The 17430-nt window shown below is 36.5% G+C and overlaps 1 protein-coding gene across 1 annotated transcript in view; it reads left to right on the forward strand.

The window, feature by feature from the left end:
• The window catches only part of CNTN3 (contactin 3), a 313770-nt gene extending 301468 nt beyond the window's left edge, over positions 1-12302 (forward strand). Inside the window, exons 21-23 of the mRNA XM_060163886.1 lie at positions 9502-9614; positions 10239-10407; positions 12150-12302. Coding sequence (XP_060019869.1) covers positions 9502-9614; positions 10239-10407; positions 12150-12250 — 383 coding nt within the window. The 3' untranslated portion in view covers positions 12251-12302. The remainder of the gene's footprint in view (positions 1-9501; positions 9615-10238; positions 10408-12149) is intronic.
• The last annotated feature ends 5128 nt before the right edge of the window (positions 12303-17430 follow it).

The raw sequence follows: 17430 nt of genomic DNA on the forward strand, positions 1-17430 counted from the left end.
CTGATTATAGGTTACAAATTTTCATGTTGTTATTATCCGAAGAAGGAGAGATTTTGGTCACGGGAATTCCCATTCATTTAAAATGAAGAAAGGCTTTATTCCCTGACATTCTAGATTAGACCCCAAGTAAGGTCTTTTCTGAGTTTTAGATGCGTTAAGAAGCACGTGTTTTTGTCTTGTTTTTTAAAATTGAGTCAATCTCTTATGATAAATTAATTTTATAATAACTTCAATGATGTCAAGACAAGTATATCTCATTATTTGGGAAAAAGTGGCTTTTGGTAACTTGTTTTCTACACAGTGTCAAATATTTAAGCTGTTTCATGGCAAATGTTGATGTTTAACTCAAGTGACGTCCAAGTGGGAAGTGTACCTTCAAGCTACCACTTATCATGTAAGTCAGCTCATTACCATCAGGTAGTCAAGAAATCTGTTGAGTTTTACATAATTAAGTCATGGCAAATATATTTTCTTAAAATTCCATGTTTTGAAAGTCAATGCCAACTTCACTCTCAGCACTGTGAAGATATCACTACTGAAAATTCTGGACAGTAATATTCTTTATTTTAACAGCCTCTACTTTTTATATGTAAAGGAAAATGTATTCACTGCTGAATTTAGGGGAAAATAATCACCCATAATCCTATCCCTCAGAAAGACCATTGTTAGTATTGTTGATCTTTCTTTCCAGACTTACGTTCTATAAAATGTTTCTCTTAGAAAGTGGAGGTTATGCCATATATTTAGTTACCTGGTATCAGAATTTTCCCCAGGTCATTAATAATTTTCATAAATATGTTAGTGTGTGTATAACATTCCATTGTGATTATGCACCACAATTTAGCCATTTTCCTATCGGTAGACATGTCTTATATTCCCAGCTTCATCCATTCAGCACCCTTGCGGTAATCACCTATTTGCAGTCAAGTGGCTGTAGATTTAGTAAAATCTATGGGGCTGTTGTTGAGGAGTCTGATAATCACATACACGGAGGATGTCAGGATAGGTGCTAAAAGAATGACAATAATAAAAAAGCCTTCGACATACTATTATTCTTGTCACATACCATTTGAAATTATTGAAATAATGGTGCAGCCTGTCAATTAATGTTGTGCTATAAATATAGTGATATGCCACTTTTCTACTAGAATTAAATTAGTTTTTATCATTTGTTTCTATTTTAGTGTACTGTCAACACACTAGAAGTTGAGTTGACAGAGGAAAAATCTACAGGATATGAAAGTTGAGATATGATTTACAAAAAATTTCAAAATGTAGACCATATATCAAGTTAATTCTCATAAGGTGTGGAACTCAGCCAGCCTTCTGGGTTGGGCTTCCAACGTCATAGAACATGAAAAGTGAAACTGGAAGTCCTAAAAGATATGCTGTCAACTCTCTCCTGCCCATTTCCACTTCAGTATGTGACTCAATGCCTTTACAAAATTTCATTGTGTTACATTGAAGCTTAGGCTACTGTTTAATAGCTGTATTAGTCAGATTGGGCTCGTACGGGTAGAGTATCCAAAACTCCCAAACCTAGAGGCTTTAAACTACAAGTGTTTCTTTCTCATTCATACTACATGTCCATCACAGGTGCGATTCAGATCTGATCAATTGCATCTTCACTTCAGAATCCTGACTGAAGAAGCAGCCACTCTCTGTGCCATGCTGGTCTCATGGCAAAGGGAAAATGGTGAACCATGCTCTTCAGTTGCTTTTAAAGCTGTCATTTTACTTTTGCTTACATTCCACTGGCTGAAACAAGCCATATAACAAAACCTGATGGCTGTGAGATGCCAGTGAGAAGGGGAAGTATGTCTTCCTAAAGGCATGGGACCACAAGTCCCATGGCCAGGCTGAATGTCAGTGAGAGTGAGGCAGGGAAGCATAATCTTTCCATGGAGGATGAAGCACAGAAGACTTGCAAAGACTAAATAATAATACACCCCAAATAATCTACCCCAAAGTATTTTTAAACAATAATACAGTCAATCCTACCAGCCAATAATAAGGATCATTTAAAAATGTTTCCAGAGGATCTAAGAATAAATCACAGGTCCTGAGAGATCCCTAGGGGTCCACGAGTTGTTCTTTCATCTGCCTTTACTGTCTGCACCTTCCTCCTTCATATCCCTTCCTTCAGCATCTACAGCCTCAAGCCTTTACAGAAATAACAAGGTAATTTATTCCATCCAGATAGATTGCTTATATAAATATGTCAATAAAATATCCTCAAAATATGTAAAAACTACCCCAAATGACTCTTTATTTAAAAAGAGCAGTAAGGGCTTCCCTGGTGGCGCAGTGGTTGAGAGTCCGCCTGCCGATGCAGGGAACACGGGTTCGTGCCCTGGTCCGGGAAGATCCCACGTGCCGCGGAGCGGCTGGGCCCGTGAGCCATGGCCGCTGAGCCTGCGCGTCCGGAGCCTGTGCTCTGCAACGCAACGGAAGAGGCCACAGCAGTGAGAGGCTCGCGTACCGCAAAAAAAAAAAAAAAAAAAGAGGAGTAATAAAGTCAAGTGCCTTCAATGGCCAGGCAGGTTTAAATGAGCATTGGTGGGTATGTGGGGCAGTCTCTTGTTGCTCCATCCCATGCTTTCTATCCATCATCGTAGGACCAGTGTTCCTGATCATCTAGTTTTGCACAAGAAACCAGAAATCTGGAACATAAATGAAAGCTCCCAAGTTTTAAATGTTGGTAACTAAACAAAATTAAAATACAGTATTTGGGTTAGGCAGAAAATGTGTGCAAGCTGGGTCTAGCTGAAGTTGCAGGTTGCAACCTCTGATGTGAAGCTTTACAGTTACAGACATTTCACTATCTTGTGTTTTTTAATCCAGCAACAGCTCTACCAGCTGTTTTCCTTCTTTTGCAGTTGAGACTCTGTGGCTTCTGCTAGGTTAAGGGACTAAAATCAATACAGGTGAGTTGTAAGTGGCCACATTGCTTCTAGTACATTAAGCCTTAAGTATATTAGGTAGACCTTGTCTGTGGTGGTGCAAGCTTGCTGTTCGTTGGTGCACAAGGGTAAATCGTTTTTATAGAGAGTTTGTGGAAGGAAAGAATTAATATTTGAAGTTTGACATTAGTAAGATAGAAAAGAAGGGCATTTAAGGCTTAATACGAGGTAACTAAAGGTTGGTAAGGATGGAAACCAAAAGTAGGGATAAAGATACTAAAGGGAAGTTTGGATCATACAATAATCAAACTTTACTTTATTCGTAATTTGCCCAGTGTTTTGCAATCTCCAGTCACTGAATGATCCTTGCAAGATTTTAGCCACATACTCAACAACCTGGATTATTATTTCCCTAATGTATTTAATACTTAAATATATTTATTTTAAAAGGCTTTGTATCATTGCTATAAACAGAACACGACTAATACTCTCTCCTTACAAGATAGTAGTTTTAATTTTCTTCCCATAAAAATGAAAGCAAAGCAGTTACTTAGAGAAGAGTTTACAACTTAAAACTACAATGAATAGCAAAAATAAACATACTTGATTTGCCAAAAATGTGTACCTAGAAATAAGTTTTGCAGTGAGCTAACCAGAGTGTTGATGACTGTTATTAATAGAGTGATATTCTGTTCTTGATCACTTAGTTTAAGATGAGTTATTTACTGTAAATATATCCTTAGGTCAGAGTCAGTTTGAATTATGACTGTTTTTTGGGGTGTTTACCAGACATCTGTGTGCTACTGAAAGCATCTGAGTTATTTATGTTTGTGTAACACCCTATTTTTTGTGTCGTTATTTAGAACCTAATTTTAATCTATGTGTGTAAAGTATATTACCACTGATGTACCAATATTGGCCTCATCCAAAAGAATTATATCTATGAATCAATTAACAATTAAAACAATTAAAAATGTCATCCACCTAAAACCATCTTATTTGTACAAGTACTGGTCTCTGGGAACCACTAATGTGGTCCATGATCAGAAAAGTCAGAGAATATCTTTATCTCTGTGTTCACTGTACTCGGGAGAATCCCTGACACATGCGAAATGCTTATTAATTCCGTAGTGACTGAAAGGGAATTCCGGATAGAAACGTTGTTCCCCAAGATGTGTGTCATTCACCCGGGCTGCCGAGCTAGAATTAGCCTGCCTTCTTGTTACCACCACCCATGTGACCTCCATCATCATGACCTATTCACAAATTCCAGGTCTGTTCTATCCCTCCAACTCTACTGCCATCACTTGTGTATGAAGCTTTCTTATCTTTTAGACAAAGTGCTGCAGTGCATTCCCTACAGAGCTCCCACCAAGATTCTCCATCTTCTCCCTCTGTCCCCACAAAGATCTGTGAAAGCACAGACCTGATGGCATCACAGATCTGATCCTTCTTCAGTGCCCTGCCCATTGCCTGCCCCCCAAAATTCCTTTTCTCGTTCCTTTGGCCTTCTAGACTCTTTAGCATATGGCTGCTACCTGTCTCTCCAACTGCCTTTGCAGTTCCTTCCCATCATCCCTACCTGTAACCCGTCAGAACTGAGCTCCCTACGGCACTATGCTAGTTCCTGCTTCTGTGCCTTGGCGTGTGTCATCCCTCTGCCTAGGTTACCACCCCCCAACCTCTACATGTGAAACTCACATTCATCTTTCAAAATCTACTCGAGATGATGTCACCTCTTTATGCGTGTTTCCCTTAACACTTAAAACATAAATATTTAGTAAACAGATCATTTAAGTATTGAATGAATACACTAGTTGTTTTGCTGTCTTGCTTATTCTGTTCTTTCTTTGTGTTTTGTTCCTTATCGTCTTAGCCTCAATATAATCAGCCATATTCAAGCTCTCAAGCTGATGGTCAGTGTTAATGTCTCAGTTTTGTCTTTGTGAAATTTATGCATTTATTGGGATGTGTCTTGGAGGACTTTCAAAACCATGGAGCTAGAAAATTCATTCTAAATTCTGAGGTGCCACATTTGAGAACTGTGACCAGCCAAATGCTACCCCGCTGACACCATGGTGAATTGCTACTGATACTTGTTCTGAATCTTTCCCCTTTCAGCGTTACTTTGTCATTGCATGAATCATCCCTTAGGGACACGTCGGGAGTAGATCAAACTTATTTTTTGATAACACTAGAGAAGCGTTTTCTTAATCCTTGGGTTGTGTTTCTTGCATTAAAATAGCAGTCAATTACATACAAAATCTAATTTGATATCTACCTTTAACAAGACATTAGGCTAGTGAATAAAAACTAGCATATGGGCCTATCAATGTCAGAGACCATATAGGACATTTTGTCTGCAAGGAACTTATGAATTAGTAGGAAAATTGGATAATAAACATAAAACCACGATTAAATGTAAAATGTTCCTTTGCTGAAAATGATGAAGAAAGGGAACCTGGTATATGAAAAGAGGCCCCATTTTACGTTTAGTCTGAGAAGTCAGGAAAAGCAGTCCTAGGAAAGTGAAAATTGAGTATATTTTGAGATGAACATGTTTAATATTCATTTTTACATCATTGACAAATCATTTGTCAATGGTTCAAGAGTTAACTAAAGTCACAGATAGTTACCACAACATAATAGGGGAGGCATAGACTTTGGAATTAACCGGAACTGATTTGAATCCACATGATACCTCTTACCAGCTGTGCATCTTAGCAAGTTCTTTGCTTTTATTTATTTTTTTAACATCTTTATTGGGATATAATCGCTTTACAATGATGTGTTAGATTCTGCTTTATAACAAAGTGAATCAGTTATACATATACATATGTTCCCATATCTCTTCCCTCTTGCGTCTCCCTCCCTCCCACCCTCCCTATCCCACCCCTCCAGGCGGTCACAAAGCACCGAGCTGATATCCCTGTGCTATGCGGGTGCTTCCCACTAGCTATCTACCTTACGTTTGGTAGTGTATATATGTCCATGCCTCCCTCTCGCTTTGTCACAGCTCACCCTTCCCCCTCCCCATATCCTCAAGTCCGTTCTCTAGGAGGTCTGCGTCTTTATTCCTGCTTTACCCCTAGGTTCTTCATGACATTTTTTTTCTTAAATTCAATATATATGTGTTAGCATACGGTATTTGTCTTTTTCTTTCTGACTTACTTCACTCTGTATGACAGACTCTAGGTCTATCCACCTCATTACAAATAGCTCAATTTCGTTTCTTTTTATGGCTGAGTAATATTCCATTGTATATATGTGCCACATCTTCTTTATCCATTCATCCAATGATGGGCACTTAGGTTGTTTCCATCTCCAGGCTATTGTAAATAGAGCTGCAATGAACATTTTGGTACATGCTTCTTTTTGAATTTTGGTTTTCTCAGGGTATATGCCCAGTAGTGGGATTGCTGGGTCATATGGTAGTTCTATTTGTAGTTTTTTAAGGAACCTCCATACTGTTCTCCATAGTGGCTGAACCAATTCACATTCCCACCAGCAGTGCAAGAGTGTTCCCTTTTCTCCACACCCTCTCCAGCATTTATTGTTTCTAGATTTTTTGATGATGGCCATTCTGACTGGTGTGAGATGATATCTCATTGTAGTTTTGATTTGCATTTCTCTAATGATTAATGATGTTGAGCATTCTTTCATGTGTTTGTTGGCAGTCTGTATATCTTCTTTGGAGAAATGTCTATTTAGGCCTTCTGCCCATTTTTGGATTGGGTTGTTTTTTGTTATTGAGCTGCATGAGCTGCTTGTAAATTTTGGAAATTAATCCTTTGTCAGTTGCTTCATTTGCAAATATTTTCTCCCATTCTGAGGGTTGTCTTTTGGTCTTGTTTATGGTTTCCTTTGCTGTGCAAAAGCTTTGAAGTTTCATTAGGTCCCATTTGTTTATTTTTGTTTTCATTTCCATTTCTCTAGGAGGTGGGTCAAAAAGGATCTTGCTGTGATTTATGTCATAGAGTGTTCTGCCTATGTTTTCCTCTAAGAGTTTGATAGTTTCTGGCCTTACATTTAGGTCTTTAATCTTTAATTTTTAATTGTGATAAAAATACACATGACATAAAATTTCCATCTTACCTATTTTTAAATGTACAGTTCCTTAGTGTTGGGCTTGGTTATTGTGCAGCCGATCTCCAGAACTCTTTTCACCTTACAAAACTGAAACTCTGTACCCATGAAACAGCATCTCCCATTGTCCCTCCCCCACCCCTGGCAACCACCATTCTACGTTCTGTCTCCATGGATTGACTACTCTGGCTACCTTGTATATGTGGAATCCTACAGAAAATTTGTCTTTTTTGTGACTGGCTTATTTCACTTTGCATAATTTCCCCAAGGTTCATCCAGGTTGTTGCATGTGTCAGAATTTCCTTCCTATTTAAGGCTGAATAGTATTCCTTAGTATGGATATACCACATTTTGATTATTCACCTGTTGATGGACACTTGGGTTGATTAAACCTTTTGTCTGCTGTGAATGATGCTGCTATGAACATGAACGTACAATCTTCTTTTTAAACTTTCTGGGTCCAGATTACCCATGTAGCAGAATGGGCTTTATTATAATGCAGTGTAATGAGGATTAAGTAAATTGTATTATATAAAACCACATTCTACCTTGCCTAACATATTATAGGTTTTAATAGGCATTAGTTGCTAACAATAATAGGATTTTAAATTTGGAAGGAAAGTTTATCTGATGTAGGATTTTCCAGAAGATGTTATTCTTACCAGTAGCGATAAAAAATGATTTTAGAATAGTCCACAAATATTTTTGAAAATTTAATAATGCTTCATTTATTATATAGAGTACCTTAGGAATGTAACAAGCATACCAAGGCTCATGACTGTGTGCATATTAGTGTTTAGGACAAGGCTAAAGTTGATGTTTAAGTCAAGTTCATTTTTTAAAAAATAGCAAAAATGATGAAAACGGGACGTGACTATCTGAGGCTTGGAAACACCGATGTGGAAAATAAGAGTGATCAGACCCAGAACAAAACTTTTATTTTTTTCCCCTTTCCCATTTCCTGTTTTTTTTCTTTTTGTCCATTCAAAAAATATTCAATTCAGGCTGAACTCTCATCTGTCTTGGGACTCATACAAAATAAGCCCAAGTTTTAACCTTGCAGTTAATTTTTTTGCAAGGCTAGTGTTGGCATAAGTGATTCAACCAAAATCAACTCAAGTTTTCTATAATCTACAAGCACACACCTCTCGGCAGGACACACCATGCTGAAGCATGTTATCTGAGCTGCCTCAAATGGAACCTGTCCTTTTATGGTGCCGCCAGGCCACAGGAAATCACAGACTTTGGGAAACTGTTCTAACAATCGTGCGTTCATAGCCTTTGGATGGAGCCCCGCAAAACACAGTCATTAGTATTTCAGCCCTAAGTCACTGCCATATCTATGTTTTGTTATCTAAGCATTGCAGCTTAAGAGTGCTCTGAGCTGACCTAAGCTCACTGTTAATACCAGATCACAAATTTTAAAGGCAATGTAGAATTGTGTTAAAGAGCAGACAGGAAGCCAAAATACCTGCAGGGAATACAATCTTGTTTGGCGTCATTAGTCACATGAATGTATCTGAGCCCTCTTTCCACCTGTAAGTCCAGCCGTCTCTCCCTCATGGCATGAGTCAGTGACGTTGAGAAATTTCTCAGCCTAGCCAATCTTTTATTTCATTTTCCCATGACAAATTCAGTTAACCAAATCACATTCTGTGGCTAAATCCACAAGTACAACATATTTCAACACTGTTTTGGGCAGTTGTGATGTTGCCAAATGGATAATATTATGTTTGCTGTTTTGTGATTGACAAGAAACTGAATTTTCAGTGTCCTATGTTGCTCTTGACAAATGCTATCAAACCGCCTTCCCCCGGCCGGCATCTAGTGTTCGTGAGAGGGAGCTAAATTATGAATCCAAGTTTTTAAACCTCAGAGAGTTTCATGAATTATCTAATGGAGCTCTCATTAACGTTTCATTGTTTTGCCTTATTTTTCTCAAAAATTGATTTAAACTTGGAAAACGAAGGTAAAATAGAGACTCTGTGCTGCAGTTTTTCATGTGTATAGCTGTTACTTCTTGGGAATAAATCCAAGTAATCCTTATCTTTGATTGCCTCCTATTTTGCTCATCTCATCATACATGGATGGTTTTAAAATCATCCACACTTCATTTCCTGCAACTTTAATCTGCTCAGTTGGCAATTTCTCTCAGCCTCTGGATGTGTCAAACAGGACACACTGCCTGCCTTTCCTAGCCCATCACAAGCATCCCTCTAGTGGTGGATAAAAGAATTTATCTCCACTATCAACAAGTTTTCCAGGAGACCATGTCAACAAGTGAGAAATGCCCTAAAGTATATGATGAATATGATAAAGCAAATTGTCTCACAATGTTATGGAAATGCCTTTGTAAAAGGAAATTTAGCTACTCTGTTATTTTCTCTGATACTTCTTATACACTATGTGTTACCAAAGAGATTCTGCTCTCCTTTGGCTGTCATTTATCTGTTCTATGTAAAATATCACTCCATGCTCAAAGCTATTTTAATTTCTCATTTTGCATTTCAAGCTCCCAGTCAGCCACCAGGAAATGTTGTTTGGAATGCTACAGACACGAAAGTGTTACTTAATTGGGAGCAAGTGAAAGCCATGGAGAATGAATCAGAAGTAACCGGGTACAAAGTAAGTTGTATCATTTGCAATGCTTTCTTTTCCTACTTCTGGCAGTACTTTTCAAAGGAAGCTAGATTTGAACAGTTTTTCTAAATGTTGATGTGTGATCTTTATAAACTACTTCTGACATACAGATGTCAAGCTGTTTATGAAAAGGGTATTTTTCCAAAACATCTGATTTCTTAAATATAAATTTAAGTGACGTAATTCTGCTCACGGGGGAATTTTAGGCCAAATGTTGGTAAGTTGTTCATTATGTTAGTTTCCTATTTCTGACGCTCACCCATATACTACTTAAAAAACAACTAATAGCATTGGCTCTGATTCTTTGGTCTCCTGTTCAAGATCTATACAGTAGGACCTTGCCCCCATCTCTCCATCCTCACAAATACCCAAGCAGCTGAACTTTCCATAGAAGAACTTTTTTCTTCCCCACCTCCTTCATTTTGAGCACTGATGATTCTACCACGTGCTGATCCCTAGTCTAAGGTGACAGAGCTATGAATGCAGCCTGTATTTTAGTGGGTGTGGAAAACAAGCAATATAAATGAAGTAACATCAGAGTAATACGTTTATGAAAAAAATAAAAGAGGGCACTATAAAAAAATCAATGTGTTTGTTCATGCATTTTAGGTTTTCTATAGGACTAGCAGCCAAAATAATGTGCAAGTGCTAAACACAAACAAAACTTCAGCCGAACTTCTGCTGCCCATTAAGGAGGACTACATTATTGAAGTTAAGGCCACAACGGATGGCGGGGATGGGACCAGTAGCGAACAGATCAGGATTCCAAGAATAACCAGTAAGTTGGTCGATGTCAACATCTCCTTAATTCCCGGCATCAGTTATGAGCCCCCAAGAGAGAGTCAGTCGGTGCCTCCCTCTCCACTCTTTGTTTTCCTACCGCTTCTTTCATCTGAATGCTGAGAAGGTCTTGGAATATGAGAGATGACGGCAGGAGGAATTCCTCACGAGTGGTGCAAAATAAGAACGATAAGAACAGAATAACAGAAAAAACATTGAGAAATATTTAGCAAATTTTATTAATTTAATTTTTTCTCGTTCTGAGCTATGCATAAATTTGCCTTTGGATTGTCATAAAACAGAATTCCTTAAGCATGTCTCAAGGGCGACATTGAACCCACAAAGTGTTTTTAAGATCTTTAATATTCCAGTTGTTTGCCTCTGAGAAATTATAGATGAATCTTATCAGTTCTTTACCAAGTAGAAAATTTAGCATTGTTAAATTAAGGTCAGAACCCATTTGGCCAAACCAAAAGACACTTTTTTAAAAAAATTCTTAGTTTCTGATTTCAGTGGAGTTTCATACTTGCTTTTCTTTTCAAAATCCAAATGAAGCCTATTGTATTATAGAAATTGTACTTTTAGAGTTCAGGGAAACAGACTTTTCATAGGTATTTTACCAGTGACCGTGTTAGAAGAAATTTTATCTTTTAAATCTCAAGGGTGGAGTTTTGTGGCCTCAATTTAAGTACTGCAGAAGCCATGCTATTCTACGGTTCTTAGTAACCTAAATTACTTTGCTCCCTGTTTCTTTTCATTGAGGTTGGCCTAATCTATAATCTTGGGCATTCAGGATTAAAACCCTTATTTGTAATCTTGGAAAACAAAATGAGGGACATCATTAGCAAGTAAAGAGAAAGGGAGATGTGGAAACTTGGAGGAATTTTATCTCTTCATGAAATCATAAAGACTGCAATACTTAGACCAAAACAAACAAGTAACTAAATGGAGAAAATGGGAAATATTTATCTCAGAACTGAGTTCTGCAACATAAAAATATGTAAAAACCATTTAGGACTACAGATATTTTTAAAACTGTATGTGCTTCAACAGAGCAAAACCAGGAATTAATTTAAGCTTATTATTATTATTATTATTTAGGTTTTTAATTAAGACCTGCTATCTTGTTCCTAAGATAGCTCAAGGTTCAGAGGTAAAATTACAATATGGCCAAAGTGGAACTGTTCAAAGGAGTAGGTTCTGTGCTTTCGCAGGAACAGACAGATGTTAGCATTTGAGGGTTGCTGAGTCAAGAGTAGCCTTTCCCTCTGACATCTGCCTTCTTGTTGAGTTTGCATAGATTGGTGCAGACAAAGGCCAACTGTAGGAAAATGGAGCTTTTATTGATTGCTTTTTTAAGATGATATTTTATATTATACATAATAACTTATCTAAAAATGTACAGAAGAGAAACAAACATATTTCCTAACCCTTCTCCAATGAAGCTTTCTATAATTAAACCATTGAATTATCTCAAAAATGTCTGTAATGGAGTATAATTGTTTTCAAAATGATGACGTTGTTTTTCCACTTTCAATTGAAGTTAAATAATACTAGATGAACAAAGCCCAGAATCCCTTAAGAAGACTTAAGTATATAAGAGTGTTTACAGATACTCTTGGCAAATAATCTATACTACATTGTTACATAACATGAAGGCTAATGTTAACTTGTGGTAGTTACGTTAGTTACTTAAATTGATACAGTCCTTATTAATGAGCTCTTTATCATCTTTGACAGATACGGATGCAAGAGGTTGTACATCAGCCATCTCCAATGCCCACCCTGTGTCAAGTTATATCTCTACAGTACTGTTCTTTATTGTAAACACCCTGTGGTGATAGTCACTTTTTTATTATTATTATTTATCGGAAAGTTCATTGGTTACAAAAAAAGTGCTTTCATGAAATGCAGTGATTATGCATGTTTTTTTCCAACTCTGTATTTTTAACTTTCTACATAGGTAAAATATGAATATAATAAAAAAAACAAACCCAGTAAATCCTTTTAGGGGAATCTGAAATGCCTTAATATTTACTTGATACACCAAAGGAATTTACATATTACATACATCCGATTTTTGATAGAGACATTCTTATGATTTTAAGCACTGCCTGTGGATAAAGGCTCACATGCTTCCATGTATACACACCGACATGCAGACACATACTTTTGTGGGTTTGGTTTTGTTTTTTTTTACCGTAGAAAAACTCATTTACTCCAGATGCTTTGCTCCCATTGTAACAGCACTGTTTGGAAGACATAATTAGTGTTATTTGGAAATGCTCATTTGAAATACTCAAGGGTGAAAGATACATTTTAAAAATTACCCTGTTGGGCAGAGGGTGCATGTAATTCAAAAGCATGTTGTTGGAGATGCTACGGTAGACTTTGGAAGAGTGCTGTTTCGTCCGGGTATACTGCTGCGTGGTTGTGAGATTCTTTACAGATCACTGCTCTCTCTACTTCTCAAGCACTCACCCTTAAAATGTGGAGATAATAATACCCATCTTATCTGCCTCTCCCCCGTGAATTACTTGCTAAAAGATAAAGAAGGAAATGTGAAATTGCTTTGTTAGCCCTAATGCACTAGGCCTGTGCAATATATTAGTATGAATTTATTTAATCATATTGAAGTTCTGAGGACCAGCCACATTTTTAAAGTTTGCACTCCATTCTAGGTAATGCTTTCCTTTTCATTCCATGATATTATAAAACTGAAATGATCACATTTTATCCTCTCTCAAAAGGTTTAAAAAGTGAAATAAAGTAAAAAGGGATTGTTTCCTTCACACCTAAGAAAAAGCTTTCAGGTTTTATTAAAACATGGTGGAGAAAATTAGGAACAACCTGAATCTTAATCCAGATATTAAACAAAATGTACGTGATCCTTCATTTCCAACCTCTGATTCCATCAAGGGACCCTCTCTTTTTTGGATGGTGGAGATGGTTTTTAATGAAATCCAACCGTTTATGAGAGTGAGTCTGGCAGGCTTTTTAGTTCCTGAGCTAAATTTGTAATAGAACCATGGCCATGCTGCTGACTTAGATATGTATGACTCAGTCTCTCAATACATGGTGTTCAAAGGATTGTCGAAGACATGACTTCATAGCAGTATGTAAAAAATATATGAAAATCAGCAGATTGAGTGTTACACATTGCAAAATCAATTTTTTACCTCTTTCCTGTCCATTTCACATTTTGCAGGAACTTGTTCTTTGCAAAGATATCTGAATTTGAAACCAACAGATATCAAAGGAGAATACATATTAGCAAAATTCTGATATTACCATAGAGTGTTACTTTACATTTAGAGATCACATTTAAGATAAAGTCATTATACACAAAGAAGAAAAATATTTCTAACTTTTCTCTTCAAGGTCTGTATGTACTGTATATATCTAGAAAAATTCTGAATGACGAGTAGATTTCATATGACCATTGTTATTTCGGGTCAAAAAGTGGAGAAACACTTTCTCCAATACCTGTATTTTATGCTACATGTAATGGAGTTGTACCTTTTTATTATTTGGTAATTCCTATAATATGTTCCTATACTTTTCATTTTCAAGGCAATTACTCTATTGTTTCATGGTGTTTCTAGAAATATATCTCCATGAGATATGTACTTTGTTTCATATTGAAAAGTATAAAATTTACCTTTAAATTCCTGTGTGTGTATCCTATGGTTATCTGTATGTATTATTTTTTATTATTCTAATAAAATTTATAAAAATCAAATTCCCATGCATGTTGAATTGTGGTATGGTCAAAAAGAACATTTTAAGGGGGAAATAAGTGGGCACCGTAATAGTTATGCTGATGCTATCATTTCTTATATTCTTCAGCCTACTTTTAGTCTTTCCATCTTTTAATCTTTTTTTTTTTTTATACCCTAATGACTGAGTAAAATCAGCAGTTTGAGACAACGCCCTCTCTATTAAAGGGATTTCAGCTCTGGGGAGACGAGAGAAAAAAGAAGCAGAAAATTCACTTCATAGAATTACGGTATCTAGTTTCTTCTGACTTCTTCTGAAGTTAATGTGGCTACTCCCACTTTTCTGACAAATATCCTCTTAAGATTAATATCAACTTATCAGCTCTTTCATTGACTTTCTCCTTGGTATCAGTGTTAGAGACTTGCTTCTAAACAATCCTTGCGGTATAATATATTCTAAATGTTTGAAAATGTATACTAGAAAAAGATTAGTTTTCAATTAGTAAAGAGTGTTAAAAGTTATTGTTGATGTAAGGAAAATTAGAGCTAAAATAATAATCATTTTCTTAAATGAAAATTCAAAGATATATTCAGAATTAGGAGAATTAAGTGAGAAAAGTATATGTAGGGGTGGTACCACGGTATGAAGGTGTATGTGTGTGTGTGTGTGTGTGTGTTCGTGTGTGTGTGTTTGTGTGTGAGTTTGTGTGTTCATGTGTGTGTGGGTGGCTGTAAATTTAAGTCTAGTTGTACTAGGTGTATTAGTGTACCCTAATAAAGGGCAAAGAGCTGGGGAATATGGAGAAACAGATTATAACACCAGAACCAGCCCTGATGTCCTCTCCCCCGAAGCCAGGGCTGTTTGATGTGGCACAATCAGGTCAGCAGTGAGTCATACTGCCTTGATCTGAATTGCATCCTCACCAGTTAGTGGCCCTGTGATCTTGTACTAGTTCTATAACTTCGCTAAGCCTCCATTTCCCTGTCGGCAGAATAGGACTATGGTGGTATTATCCTCATAGAGTTGTCAGATCTTCAGTGACTACTAAACTCCTCTGCACTGAAATTTCCTCTTTTATGAAAATGGAGGTTATTGGTGCTACCCACTTAGAGGGCTGGGAGTTAGGAAACAAGATGATGTGTGAGTGCTTAGAACCATGCTCTCAGCATTCTTCTTCCCATCAGTAGGTAACTATATGACACTGGAAGACAGAAGACGTCGTTCGAAGGTGACTTTGTTGTATACATTTAGAGCTCTCCTTTGATCTCATTCTACTGAGAAGAAAGGTATATGATTCCAAGAGTTCCTAGAAGAGAGGGTAAAGTAATGCTAGTATCAGATTAATTTTTCATAGTAATGTAATACTGATCCTATTAAACAACATATCTTCACCCTCCATGTGCCAGGCTCTGAGTTAAGCACTGTACCTTTGCTAAATTCATCTTTACAACAGTCTTCTTAGTTAGGTACTATTATCAAACCCATTCTACAGATGAGGAAACTAAGGGTCAGGAAGATTAAAGACATTGTACTAGGTCATTCTAGCAAGGGCATAGTAAAACGGGAGTCTAACCCAGGTAATCTGGCTGTAACCCCTGAGTCTGAGGCATGAAGAGGTTTTTAATCCCTTTCAAAATCAGATCCATTAGATTTAGAGATTCTGAATAAGCATCTCTAATGTCAATTTGTAGTATAATTTGTTCTGCCCTCTATTATTGATCATAATTCAAATTGGAGAACTGAACACCTGGAAAGACTTCTTTTGTCTATCATAAATTTTGATATTCTCTAATTCTTACATGGAAGGCTATCCAAGCTAAAATTGACCAAGTGTAAGTATTCTTTAAGTAAAAATTATAAAAATATCTGTCTGTTTTTTAAAAATAATTTTTAGGTTTTATGTTTAATTTTCTCCACACATTTTTTAAAAATTGAAGATGGTTTGTTGATTTTCTTTTTTTTAAATTTTTTTTGTTTTTTAATTTTCATTAATATTACCATTTACAATGAAAACCTAACAGTATAATTCAATTAAATAAAGAAAAATGATTAGAATGTTACAAGTTCTTATTTTTCTATTAAAATCACCCCTGTCGTTTCATGTTCTTATAACTCCATCTTTTTTTAAATTTAAAATTAATCTTCATTGGGTTCATTTTTTTCTGAAGTATTTTACCCTTTTTAAAAATGAAAATTGTGCCGATACTCATTATCATTTGGAATCACTTCAGTAAATATTGGAGGTAAAGTCACCACAGCGGCTATTACAAATTTAGCAATTAGTAAGTTGTACCATTCTTTTGAAAGAAAATATGTAAACAGAGAGGACTATGGTTCATTGAAATGGTTAGGTGTTTCTGCTGTGATTTTTATTTGAACCCTGTGCCCTAATTTAACATGTCTTGCTTTACATGTAGGTGATAATTACCTCTTGAACGTGCATGAGGAATAAATGCCCTGATACAGAATTTAAGTTGTAAGCGAGGGTGCTTCTGTTATTTGTCAGCATTCATTCTTATTCTTTACTCTTATTCTGCCTGCTGAAATTATCTTATAGCCTGATGATTCTACCTTGGTCATTAATACTGTGGGGAAGAGAAAGAATTATATCCTGCGTAATTGGATGTTACCTGGGAAAACTCAGAAAAAAACAGACACAAATGATAAGAACAGCAAATTGAATTATTTTACCATCGGACAGTAAAATGGGACAGACTAATATAAATGACAATGCTAATGTAAAATGTCTATCGAGACTGGCTAATGAGGAAGTGAAGGGTCCATCCAGTGTGATTGGCGTATTGGCCTTTCCAAAGCATCCAGGCAAGAATGGCTGCCCTTCCAATACTAAATTTCAAGATCACATATGGAAATGCTCATTGGGATCGTAAACTGTGGCACAGTAAGTACACGCATTGTGTGTAGCTCATATTTATCTGTTCAGTACCTAATTGTTGAGTGAAATCAGGGAATTACCATTTTGTCTTAACCCTCACCGATTTTGCTTGCTTAATTTTTCCTCCTGTGTGACCCCTGAAGATATTAAGATATGATGATTAGGAGACTAGGAGGTATTTTAAAATGTGTTTGAAATAATGATAAGCAGTAGATCATCTATGTTGGGAAAGTTGACCAAATTGGGATGAAACAGTATAGCATAGTGGTTAAGAGCATTTGTTCCCAGTCATAGATCTGGGTTGGAACCCTAGCCATGTCCCTAAATAACTGTGTGATCTTGGACAAGCAGGTTAATCTTTCTAAGACACAATGCTTACCTCTAAAAAGACATCAATGGAAGGAA

The sequence above is a fragment of the Lagenorhynchus albirostris genome, chromosome 10 (assembly GCF_949774975.1).
Source record: "Lagenorhynchus albirostris chromosome 10, mLagAlb1.1, whole genome shotgun sequence".
Classification (NCBI taxonomy): Eukaryota; Metazoa; Chordata; class Mammalia; order Artiodactyla; family Delphinidae; genus Lagenorhynchus; species Lagenorhynchus albirostris.